The following is an 11,875-nucleotide window of genomic DNA, read 5'->3' on the forward strand; positions in this document are numbered from 1 at the left end:
ACACTGCAGCCAAGAGATACATTGGAGGAAAGCAAAGCAGGGCAAAGTGGGAGGAGACCATGGAGCCGCAAGGGTTTCCTGTTATGTGGTTACATGGGTTGGGTCTAGGGAAGTCTAAGTGAGGACAGGAAGGAAGTGAGGCATCAAGCCCTGAGGATACCTTGGAGGAAAGTGTTCCAGGCAAAGGAATGGCAGGTACAAAAGCCAGGAAGAGGAGCAGCTCAGCTGCTAGAACAAAACACCACAAACTGGGGGAGTTATCAAACACAAACTTCTTTCTTCAGAGGTTGGGATGTCCAAGGTCAAGGTGCCGGCAGGTCCATCCAGTGTCTGACAAGGACCCGTTTCAGGTTTGCAGAGCGCTGTCCTCCTGCTGTATCCTCACAGGGTGGAAAGAGCAGGCCAGCTCTCAGGCCTTTTCCTGCAACAGCTCTAATCCCCTCTTGAGAGCTCCTGATCTAATTACCTCCGCAAAGCCCCACTTCCAAGATGCTCGCGCGGGGGATGATTTGAATGGATGATCTGGGGGCACACAAACATTCAGTCCATAACAGGGCACATGCTTGGACTGCTGCAGAGGCCGCAGGGAAGCCAAAGTGGCAGTGCTGGCCTAGGGGAGCTGCCAGGCAGGGGTGGGGCTGGGGGTGGGGGATCAAGGATGCTAGCTGGCCTGCCCTCCAGGTAGGGGTGAGCACCACTGCAAGCTTTTGAGCAGAAGGCAAATCCAACCGCACCACTCTCAGGGCGGCTGTGGCTGTGGTGACAAGGGCCGTATAGGGCAGGCAGAAGCAGGGCTTGCAGACTGTTTATCCAAGAGGAGAGCTGGCTCTCAGAGGTCAGAAGGTTGCAGTGGGGACAGTGGAGCTGACAAACCCCAGAAATGGAGAACAGAATTTGTGGGTAGAAGCGGGTGTGGGGACCGAGGGGGCCTGAGAGGCTGGACAGGAGGAGCCGCCATCACCAGCACTGGGGGAGGCCGCAAGAAGAGCAGGTTTCCAGGGACATGTTGGGTCTGAGTATCTCTGGCTGGGCCCAGGGGTCACAGCACAGACACCTGGGTCAGGCCAGGGCCCAGAGCTGCGAGGAGACAGACCCACGGCCTAGCAGTCTTAGGGGGCCCAGGAGGGGGATGGAGACAGGGTGCAGATTGGGCAGGGCCGAAGGCAGAGCCCGAGCAAAGGGAAGGACCTCTGCGGGAGGAGGACCACCGGCGCCACCTCCCTTTAAGGGCGAAACTCGGGAGCTCAGGATACAGAGACCGGCTAGGAGCGATCGCACACCAAAGGGCCCTGCCCCTTTCATAGCCAGGCCTCCACCGTCCTGGAGGTCAGAGTTCAAACGGTGCGGCTCCCACAGCTTCCCTGAGAGGCCACCTGGCTGCCTGGGACACCGGGTGCGACCCGACCCGGGCCGCTGAGGCCGCTTCCCAGCTGCTCCGCCCTGCTGGGCCAGGGGGCGGGGACCGCAAGGCCTTCCGGCCGAGACGGCGGCCGCCGCGACTTCTCCCAGTGGCCTGGAAGGGGCGGCACCGAGCTGGCTGCAGCCTGGGGACACCCCCCGCTTCGGTGAGCCCCGGAGACCCGCCCCAGCCCGCCTCCCGGAGCGCCGGCCGCCTCCCCGCCCGGGCCTGGGCCCGCTGCTCCAGCCGGCGACGGCGTCCTGCACGCACCCCACCCCTCCCCCAGGTCCGGAAGACTGAGGCCTCCTCACTCCCCACTAACAGGTCTGGGCTTGTGGGGGCGCGGCTGGGAAAGAGCTGGAAGAGTTGGAACTGAGGTCTGAAGGTGGGGGAGTCTGGGGACTTTGCTGGGTCTCCGGAGATCAGTATTAGCGGGGCTGAGCATCTCACGGTTGAAGGTGTTTCTAGGGGTGGCTCAAAAGTGAGGGCTGTAGGGGCACCTGGGGAGCTCAGTCGGTTAAGAGTCCGACTCCGGCTCAGGTCATGATCTCACGGTTAGTGGGTTTGAGGCTGTGATGGGCTCTGTGCTGACAGCTCAGAGCTTGGAGCCTGTCTTCGGATTCTGTATCTCTCTCTCTCTCTGACCTTCCCCTGCTCGCGCTATTTCTCTCTGTCTCTCAAAAATAAATTTAAAAACAGAAAAAAAAAAGTGAGGGCTGTGGAAAATGAGGGCTGCTCAGGTGGCCCACACCCCTCGCCACCAGCTGTCAGAGGCATCAGCGAAGTTCCAGTGGGTGCTTTGGGGTTTACAGTCAGAAGAGGGTAGAAACCCAACCAGTTGTGGGGGCCCATGACTCCCCCTTTTCCAGGCCATTCTGCTGAGCAAGCCTTTCCATGGAGGATGCCAGTGAGGACCCCACCATATTCAGTGCCCACTCTCTGCCCAGTGACCCTCGGCTCTTGGCCACCGTGACCAACACATACCTGGGCACACGTGTGTATCATGACACACTGCATGTGAGCGGCGTGTACAATGGGGCTTGTGGGGACACACACCGGGCCATCCTGCCTAGTCCCCTCAACGTCCAGCTGGAGGCCCCTGCAGAAACTGGAAATCAGCTGACCGAGACCTTTGCCCTGGACACTAACACAGGTAGCCACCACAGTCCCACTCTGCCACACCCGCCGTGATGGGGCAGCTAACGGCGGTCCTGTCCCAGCACCTCCTAACTCAGGACGCCTGGCTCCCAGGGCAAAAATGCTTCAGCCCTGCGGGCCTCCCGACTGGCAGGCCCGTGGGGCCCTCTGTGCAGCTGTCACTTTCCGGATAGGGCAGCTGGGGCTCAGAGGGCAGATCCACCTTACCGAGGGGCTGGTGGCTTTGTAACTGTCCTCAGAGGCCCTAAGAGGGGTCTGCGAGTTGCCCTGACCCCTCTGCCCCTCTTCAGGCTCCTTTCTGCACACTCTAGAGGGGCCCTGCTTCCGGGCCTCCCAGCGCATCTACGCCCACCGCACGCTGCCTCACGTCCTGGCTTTCAGTGTGTCCGTTGTCCGCATGGCCCGGGAGAGCCGGCCCATCACGGTGCTGCTACAGTCAACCTTCTCCCCAGAAAGTCCGGACCTTCACCTGCATCTGGGTCCTGACTTCCAGGGAGCCCGGTGAGGAGGCTGTCGGGGCTGGCCAGGTAGACCAAGGAGGGAGCTGGTCCCTTACACATGGCCTCACTCTCGCAGGTACCTTTATGGCCACACACTCACCCCAGAGCAACCCGGGGGGCCGCAGCAGGAGGTACACATGCTATGGACACCAGTGCCCCCAGCCCTGACCCTTGGGGAAAGTGAGGAAGAGCAGACCTGGGAATTCCTGACCGTGGTGGGCAGCAGTCAGGCTGAGGCCCAAGCCTGCCTCACAGAGGCCCTGCAGCTCCAGGCGAGGGCCACTCTGTACACTGCCCACGCCGAGGCCTGGGCCCAGCTCTGGGCTGGCTGTGGCCTGGACGTGGCGGGGCCTCTACCCCTGCGTCAGGCCCTGCGTGGTGCCCTCTATTACCTGCTCAGTGCCCTGCCCCAGCCAGGGGCCCCCGGGTACGCCAGCCATGGCCTCAGCCCCGGGGGCCTGTCCAATGGGAGCCGAGACGAATGCTACTGGGGCCATGTCTTCTGGGACCAGGTATGTACGGTTCCAGCTCCCAACACACAGCATGCGGGGGAGGCGGGGCGCACCCAGGCGGGGGGAACCCATGGGTATAGGCACAGGCATGGCTGCTAATCCTGCCCTACCTGGGATGGGGGCTGTGACTGGGGAGGCACAGAAGCCAGGGAAGAAGGGGAGCCTTCCTGGAGGAGGTGGGATGTATAGGACCTTGGTGGAAAAGAGTGATTCAGGCAGAGGGGCCAGAAGGTACAAACACCAGAGCTCAGAGGGTGCACAGCAACCGGCCAGGGCAGGAGGAGCCCTCACCCAGGCAAGAGGAGCCTCTGCAGGGGGGCTTCCGGAGCCACGGAGACTCCAACAACTTGGGAGTCATACTGACAGAGGTGTAGTCTGGCTGCTGAGCGGAGCATGGGTAGGGGAGGGTGAGGCCTCAGAGCAGAGTGGGAGCCAGGAGAGTCTGGGACTTGGCGGACATTGAGCATGGGAGGGGCCTAGGGTGCTCCTCCTCAGCGGCCAATGCTGTGGCCCACGCTGGTGAGGCTTAAGGAAGCTGAATCACACTAGGTCAGGCAGCTACTGAGCAACAGAGCAGGCTCTCATCCAGGCTGCCCATGCCCAGATTCTGGCCTGAGCTCCTGGGCAGACCTAGAGGCCCACTGGGGAGGGGAAACACTGTGCCGGGGACCAGACCTGAGGAGCATTTGGTCTGGAGGCTGGGCCATGGGATAGGCAGGTGTGGACTAGCACAGCCCAGGATGAACTCAGGGTGGGACCCAGAGGAAGGAGACAGGGGGGCTGTCGGGAAGGCAGCACAGAACAGTGCTGACTCCGGCCAGGGCAGAGTGTGGGTGGACAGGGGAGAGAGAAGGGAGCGAGAGCTCCTGAACAAGGGGCCCTTGGCTGTGCTCTCAGGATCTCTGGATGTTCCCCAATATCCTGATGTTCCACCCAGAGGCCGCCAGGGCCCTCCTGGAGTACCGCATCCGGACGCTGGGTGGGGCCCTAGACAATGCCCAGAGGCTGGGCTATCAGGTGAGGGGGACCTGGGCACCGACCCTACAGGCCCCCTGAAGGGTCTGATGTCCCCACATCCCTCCTAGGCCTGCAACCCTCACCTCAGGTTCCTCTCTGGGTGGGGCTGGGATTCCCAGATTCTTATGCAGGCTCAGCAGCACCCCTCAGCCTGTGCTGTACAGGTGGGAAGAACAGCCTGGCCAGGCCCAGCTAGGGTCCCGTTACTGCCCTGGCCCAGGGGCAACACAGAGGGGAAACTGGGCAGAAGCCACCTGGCCTATGATGGGGATGCACGCTGGGTACTCAGAGCCCGCAGGCCCCCATGAGGGCACCCACACAGTCAGTGCCCCTCTCTGTCTTCCTTGGCTGAAGGCTGAGTATTGGGAAATGGTGAACTACCCCTGGCACCCCTACGCCCAGAACAGTGAAGTCTGCTCCATTCCCCCAACCCCTCAGGGGGCCAAGTTTGCCTGGGAGAGTGCGGGCTCTGGTCTGGAGGTGTGTCCAGAGGACATTTATGGGACCCAGGAAATTCATATCAATGGAGCCGTGGCGTTGGCCTTCCAGCTCTACTACCACACCACCCAGGTGAGATGTCAGGATGCCACCAGGTATATGACCCCCCCCCCCAGTGTGGCCCTGACTTCCTGCCTGGGGCCAGGTCTTCACTTCTGGGCACTCAGAAGGATGGGCACTGACAAGACATGCAGTGGCCAGTGAGAACCACAGTCGCGGACGCCATGGCCTCTGCCCCACCGTCTCCTGCTCCTCCAGGACTTGCAGCTCTTCCGAGAGGCTGGTGGCTGGGATGTGGTCAGGGCCGTAGCTGAGTTTTGGTGCAGCCGGGTGGAGTGGAGCCCTGAGGAGGAGAAGTACCACCTGAAGGGTGAGGGCACGGGAAGGGTGGGACATTCACGGGGAGGCTGGTTATGGGGGAGAAGGGGCATGGATGTCCGTGCAGGGAGGGTGAGTGGCCACAAACTGGTGGGCCAGGTGGATGCTCCTCAGCCCAGCTTGTGAGCTCTGGCCCCACACCGGCCACTGGCATCAGGAGCAGATCCCTAAGACCCTGCACTTAGCGCCAATTTGCACTTGTGTGCCCAGGAGTCATGCCCCCCGACGAATACCATTCAGGGGTCAACAACTCCGTGTACACCAACGTCGTGGTCCAGAACAGGTCAGACCCAAGACCCTTGCCCAAACTTCCACCATGCAGGGAGCCAGCCTGGAGGGCTAGGGTTAGAGCTCCCCTCTCCTTACCTCTACCCTTAGCCTGCGCTTTGCTGCTGTCCTGGCCCAGGACCTGGGTCAACCTGTCCCCAGCGAATGGCTGGCAGTGGCTGATAAGATCAAGGTGCCCTTCGACCCAAGGCAGAACTTCCACCCTGAGTTTGACGGCTACCAGTCTGGTGAGTGTACTCAGAGCTGCCTTGGGACCCCTTCACGCCCCAACCCAACAGGACCAGCATCCACCCTGGATGCCCCCAACCTGATTGAGCAGCCCCTACTGTTTTGCACAGTCAGCAGCACTGTCCCTCCACAGGAGAGGAGGTGAAGCAGGCAGATGTCGTGCTCCTGGGATACCCCATCCCTTTCCACCTGAGTCCTCACATTCGCAGGAAAAACCTAGAGATTTATGAGGCCGTGACTTCCCCAAAGGGCCCTGCCATGACTTGGGTAAGGAGACTGCAGGGTGTGGGGTGGCGGGCCTCACAGTGGTCCCAACCCTTCCCCATGAGCTTCAGTCTTCCCTCCCTAGGCAGTGGGCTTCAGCCCAGCATGACCTCTGATCTTTGGCCCCAGAGCATGTTTGCCGTGGGCTGGATGGAGCTGAAGGACCCGGGGCGGGCACAGGACCTCCTGGAGAAGAGCTTTGCCAACATCACGGAGCCCTTCAAGGTCAACTCACATCCTGACTCCACTTGCCTCCCACTCAGGCCCCCTTGGAAGTAGGAGTGGGAGCCCAGTCTTGGGGTGGGGGAGTGGGAGTCACCGCAGGGTCAGGACCCCTCTGGGAGCAGGGGCAGCAGCCTCATGGGGCCAGTGTCATGGGAGTCCGGGCGCTAAATGCCTTGCAACGGGCAGGTATGGACAGAGAATGCAGATGGGTCTGGCGCTGTGAACTTCCTGACGGGCATGGGGGGCTTCCTGCAGGCAGCACTCTTTGGATTCTCGGGGTTCAGGTGAGTGCAGCGCTGACAGAGAGCATTCTCAAGCCCCTTACCTTTCTGCTCCTCATGAAACTCTCCCCTCCCCCCAGGATCACAGGGGCTGGCATGACCTTCGACCCCATGTGTCTGGCAGAGGTCTCTGGGGTATGCATCTGTGGCATCTCTTACCAAGGGAACACACTTGACTTCTCCTTCTCCGAGGACTCTGTGACAATCGAGGTTAAAATCAGGACAGGGTCTTGGGCCCCCCTGCTGGAGGCTGAGCTGTGGCCCTCACACACTCGACTCCCCCTGCTCCCAGGTAGGCCACCCCCCTAGACTCACCCAAGGGTGCAGAGCATGTGACCTCCCCACGGTAACCCCTCAGGTGCGCCCCCCACTCAAGATGCCCCTGTCTCCCTGCAGGGCACAAAGTCTCCTTTCCCTCCTCAGCTGGACGAATACAAAGATCACTCTCGTAGGAAGCAAGGAGCAAGTCCTTCTCCAAGAGTTTCCTAGGAGAATTTATGGAAGACATTAGCCACCTGCCCCAGAACCCACAGGACTCCCTGTGGGACACCACTGAGTCCTCCATCCCCCATCAGTTCCCTTGCCTTGGCGCTGTCTTGGGTGCTGCACCTGACTGATCAGGGCTTCAAGGATGTCTTGGGTCCTCCCCTCTGCCCACTCCTTCTGTGGGCGCCCCCAACTGACTTCACCCCTCCTCAACACCCTCCTCAATATCCTCCTGGTCTGCTGAGCCCCTCCCTCCTGCCCGTTTTCCAACCAGCCTCTCCTGGCTCCCACTCTGCTCTGAGGCCTCACCCTCCCCTACCCATGTTCCGCTCAGCAGCCAGACTACACCTCTGTCAGTATGACTCCCAAGTTGTTGGAGTCTCCGCGGCTCCGGAAGCCCCCCTGCAGGCTCACAGGCTCCAGGGAAAGTCTGAATTCATTGGCCCAACGTTCAAGAAGGTCTGCCTCCAGCCCCTCCCCCAATGGACTCCTCAGCCACATCTGTGCCTGCCTTTGTGGCTGACACCTGCCGCACCTGGCCCTTCCCCAGGATGCTGCAGGGTGGGTGGGGGTGTGGCTGCCTCTGCTGAGAAGGCAGAGACAGGTGTGGGCCTCAGTGTAGAGGGTGGCAGGCGTGGGCGCACGAGGCGATGCTCAGTCCTGTGCAGAAGTCCTTAGGACTCTCATGTACAGACCAAAAAGGAACTTTGTGTGTCCTGCACATACAGTCAGGCATAGCGGGCTCGAGGTGCTCTCAGGATGTCACGGGGACTCCTCATCCTCAGTCCTTGGCTCCTCCAGCCTCTGGGCCACTTTGGTGAGGTTGGATGCTGTCCATCCGTTGGATGCTGAGGCCCTTCCTCAGCCAAGAAGAGAGGGGGATGGGATGCAGAGTGAGACCCTACATCTTCCCTCTGACCAGCCAGAAGAACTGGGGCCAAGTGTGCATGGGTTCAAGGCCACAGGCCTGGGCTCATCTGTCGGGACAGGCTGCCCATGGCCAGAGGCTCTGCTCAGCCTCTCCCCCTGGGGCCTCAGCCCCCCCAGCTGGCACTTCCAACTTGCGTCCCTGGGAATTTCTCAAGAGCGAGGTGAGATGGTACGTGCTGCCCGAGGAATTAAAGCTCCGTTCTGAGAGCAGTTTGTCTGCGGCCAGAAGCTGGGATGCTCCTTCCTTCTGAAAGCAAGGGCTGCACAAGGGAGGGGGTGGAGTCGTGAAGCACAGGGACCTGCTCATTTAGAGCAGGCGGGTGGGCCAGCCACTCTCCTTCACTCTCACTCCGCTCTGGCAGAATCCTGTGCTCTTTCTGTTCTTGGCGGAGCATTAGTGCAGGTTTTCCAAGCAGACACTGGGCAGACAAGATGTGAGGGACAAAGCCATGTGAGGGAGAGGGGGAAGGAGGGTGGCTGGAGGCGTCGGGGATCCTGAGGCTCGTCTCCAGGAAACTGCAGGAAGCAGCACATGGGAAGAAGTGCGGCCCCCAAGGGAGCATAGCCAGCCAAGCTACAGAGCCGCACGCATGCTGTGTGGGTTCCCGAGGTCACCTGACCTCAGAGAACAGAGGCGGCACCTTGGCAGGGCTTGTCCAGCTGCCCACGAGCTCTCCCTCGACTGCTGACTATGTGGCAAAGGCCAGAGCAGATCTGCTGATGGAGGGCATGGTGGCTGGGGACCGTCCTAGCAGAGCAGATGCTTATCTTTGTGGCCCTGGAGCCAGATGTGGGCCTAGACGTCAGGTGGGGCAGTAGGTGGCCCTGTGTGTACAAGCCATGTGTGCAGTCCTCTGTACACATAGTGAGGGGACGCTCTGAGGGGGCTGTGGCAGGGCGGCAGTGTGGTGTGCTGGCATGGCTGGTAAGGGTCCTATACTTGGTCAGGATCCCTCAGCCTAGCCAGGAGACAGCCTGGGGATAGGGACGGCTAGTGGTGACCTTCCCCCATGCCTGCCTTGACCACACACTCTGTGTCTTCAGCACCTGGGCACAGGCCAGACAGTCTCTATTCCCCTCAGCAAACGGGACAGCAGACCATCCCATGCCTAGGGACGTGAACCTGGCCACACGCAAGATGATCCAGCACAGGTCACTTCCTTCTTGGGCCACACCTGGAACTCAGGGTTGGCACACTCTCTCCATCCTGGTCCAAGCACTGGCATACTGCCCTTGTCCGAGGCGCAACATGGGACCAGCACCCAGCATGGGCCAGGACACCATAGGCAGCTCACACCCCTACCTGCAAGGGCTGGCTTGGAACAGCACACACCCCGGCATACAGCTGGGCTACTGTTGGGGTGCCATGAGGACACCATCCCCATGGGGACACCATGGAGATAGCCGGGTAAGTTGTCAGGTGTCATAGGACAAGAGGGGACTCTGAGGCTCCAAGCACAGCAGCTACACAGACCCCCACACCCAGTCTAGGCAGATGGGTAGGCGAAGGGGGCTCCCTGGGTGGGGAAGGAACCCTGGGCGGGGTGCTCAAAACTCTGAGCCGCCCGGCAGTTAAGGCCCCCGTAATTAGCCTGCCCTGTCATTGGACCAGCCACAGCGAGGCCAAGGGACTTCATCCCCAGCCACACAGGGTGTGTGCATGTGCTTAGCAACCTCCTCTTGCCAGGCTCCGCTGATTTGTGGGAAGGGGGGGAGCTCCAAGGATGCTCAGAAAGCATCCTCGGTGCCAGTTTCCTCCCTCTGCCCAAGTGTGTGTCTGTGTGATACGTGTGTGCATGGGTGACAAGGACATGCCTGTATGCTCCTGTCTTTGTGTCAGCTCCACCTACCCAGGAGGGAGGCCCACTGTGAGGACTGAGGTTTCTCAGAGTGCAAGGAATGCAGGGGTCACAGGGACAGACAGAGTGACTCAAAGAAGGAGGCTGACCCTCCCCCACCCGTCTGATAGAAACATGCAGGGCGAGGTCCCAAGATGTCCTCCCAGGGACTCCCACTTAACACACGTGTACACACACACACACACACGGGTAAGGGCACACATGTTCTGGAAGAGGGACCGCTAAACCACAGTGCCCAGTAAGGCAGCAGAGATCAAAAGCCTGAGTTCCCAAACTTCATTCTAAAATACTCAGGCGCCTCCACCCCAGAAACCACAAGCCACCCAGTGCCTGAGTGAAGGGGACAGTCGGGGCATGGCCCAGCAGACAGACTAGGTCATCCTGCCACCGTGCTGGGGTCAGGCCAGGGAAATTTAGCTTGGGTGGTCCCTACAGTAGCTTCCCTCAGGAAGAAACCCTCTCCCACCCCTGCAAGAAACCAGGAGGCACTTTCTGGAACCAGGCGCTTTAATTGTGAAACCAAAGCTGAGTCTGGTGAGTGGGGCAGAAGGTTCTGGCCTTGGGGCAAGGAGTCAGGGGGACAGGTCCACCGGGCTTGGAGTGAAGACACTGGGGTCCAAATGAGGGATCTTCAAGGTCAGCATTAGGTGCCCAGGTTGGGGTGGGAGGAGTGGGCATCAGACCCTGTGGTGGAGTCAGGGTTCCAGGGGCTCAGGGTGGGGTCCCTGTGACAGTGCCCGGGGGTTGCTCCTGGCGTCAGGGTCTGTGGGTCAGGATGAGGACAAGCCCTGCCTGTCAGTCATAGTCCGAGTCGTCGAACTTGGTGCTAAAGAAGGCGGCAGAGTCCTTGGCCAGTCGGGACAGGTGCAGGGCACCAGTGACCACCAGCGCCAGGAGCAGGAGAGGCGGCACCAACGCCCACATCGTGGCCAGGATGTTGTAGCACTTGGCCTTGGAGCCAAAACGCCGGGCTGCCTCCAGGTCTCCAGCCACCTTCTGGTCTCGGGCCTGCGGACCAGTGGCAGGGCCAGGTGTCTATGTGCGCTGGGCGCCCTGCTTCCTGCTCCTCCCACTCCAGCTACGGAGCCAGAGGCCACCCCCGGCCAGCATGGGCCTCGAAGGACCCTCTGTGGGTGGGGAGTCCTGGGATGCTGAGAACCCCTCGGAGCAAACCCAGGAGGGGCTTTTTTCACAGGAGCCCTCAGCCTGGGGACAGCTGTTTGATGAAAGAGAAGTCCTTGGGAAGAAGACCTTTGGGAAGCCCCCATCAACTCTGTGCTCTTTCGCACGGACTAGACCCCTCACCACCCCGGGACAGGCTCTTCATTGAGGGAACTCCACAGAGAAGCCCTCAAGAGGTGAAGAGATTGTCCAGCTCCCGGCTCATGGAGTGGCCCTTTCACAAGCGGCTCATCTTGGGTGCCCCTCCACCACCCCCAACTTGACAAGCACTCCCCGCTCCCCCTCCTCCCCCATGAACCGGTCAGGCCCTCCGAGCGACCCCCCACCCCCAGCCTCTCCCCGCCAGCCCACCTTGATGGAGTAGGCCAGCGCCAGGAAGCCAAGGCAGCACAGGTTCAGGTAGAGGGTGCTGAACACCGACCAGATCAGGTGATCTCGAGGTGGGGGTCGCGGCGCCCCCACAGTAAGGGCGGTGTGGGAGGCGCCGTCCGCCTTGCGGGGCGTCGGGGCCCGGGGGTCCTCGCGGGGGTACGACGTGTCCATGGGTTCCAGCGCCGTCTCCTCCTCGCTCTGGCTCCCGCTTCGAGGGTGGGCGCCCAGGGCCGCTTATAGCCCCACCGCCGCCCTCCAGCGGCCCGGCCAGGCCCGCTAAATATAACGACAAATTACA

The 11,875-nt window shown here is 61.1% G+C and overlaps 2 protein-coding genes across 4 annotated transcripts; one reads left to right on the forward strand and one right to left on the reverse strand.

Moving 5' to 3' along the window:
- The first annotated feature begins 1,498 nt into the window (after positions 1–1,498).
- PGGHG (protein-glucosylgalactosylhydroxylysine glucosidase) lies at positions 1,499–8,392 on the forward strand. Of its 3 annotated transcripts, none has more exons than XM_029956342.1 (14): positions 1,499–1,723; positions 2,269–2,552; positions 2,848–3,058; positions 3,134–3,569; positions 4,467–4,586; positions 4,941–5,156; positions 5,343–5,454; positions 5,673–5,745; positions 5,841–5,977; positions 6,112–6,245; positions 6,372–6,467; positions 6,654–6,751; positions 6,829–7,040; positions 7,145–8,392. In XM_029956342.1, exons 2-14 carry the CDS (start codon positions 2,294–2,296, stop codon positions 7,198–7,200), a joined length of 2,160 nt encoding a protein of 719 aa, XP_029812202.1. In that variant the 5' UTR covers positions 1,499–1,723; positions 2,269–2,293; the 3' UTR covers positions 7,201–8,392. The 3 variants fall into 3 exon arrangements, with proteins under 3 accessions (XP_029812202.1, XP_029812203.1, XP_029812204.1); XM_029956343.1 differs by having other exon boundaries at positions 6,723–6,751; XM_029956344.1 differs by having other exon boundaries at positions 5,025–5,156.
- Positions 8,393–10,512: 2,120 nt separating this feature from the next.
- Positions 10,513–11,865, reverse strand: IFITM5 (interferon induced transmembrane protein 5). Its single transcript, XM_029956345.1, has 2 exons — positions 11,557–11,865; positions 10,513–11,031 (listed from the first exon to the last, which is right to left on the reverse strand). The coding sequence occupies exons 1-2, from the start codon at positions 11,746–11,748 to the stop codon at positions 10,819–10,821; spliced, it is 405 nt and encodes a 134-aa protein (XP_029812205.1). The 5' UTR covers positions 11,749–11,865; the 3' UTR covers positions 10,513–10,818.
- Between the last annotated feature and the right edge of the window lie 10 nt (positions 11,866–11,875).

This window comes from Suricata suricatta, chromosome 11 (assembly GCF_006229205.1).
Source record: "Suricata suricatta isolate VVHF042 chromosome 11, meerkat_22Aug2017_6uvM2_HiC, whole genome shotgun sequence".
Lineage (NCBI taxonomy): Eukaryota > Metazoa > Chordata > Mammalia > Carnivora > Herpestidae > Suricata > Suricata suricatta.

Bases quoted from the DNA above. Each gene is read 5' to 3' on its own strand.
- PGGHG (XM_029956342.1), top strand. From the start codon at position 2,294: ATGGAGGATGCCAGTGAGGACCCCACCATATTCAGTGCCCACTCTCTG. The intron at 2,553-2,847 runs GTAGCCACCACA...GCCCCTCTTCAG, and splicing joins TGCCCTGGACACTAACACAG to GCTCCTTTCTGCACACTCTA. The intron at 5,746-5,840 runs GTCAGACCCAAG...CTCTACCCTTAG, and splicing joins AACGTCGTGGTCCAGAACAG to CCTGCGCTTTGCTGCTGTCC.
- IFITM5 (XM_029956345.1), bottom strand. From the start codon at position 11,748: ATGGACACGTCGTACCCCCGCGAGGACCCCCGGGCCCCGACGCCCCGC. The intron at 11,032-11,556 runs GTGGGCTGGCGG...ACTGGTCCGCAG, and splicing joins CGCTGGCCTACTCCATCAAG to GCCCGAGACCAGAAGGTGGC.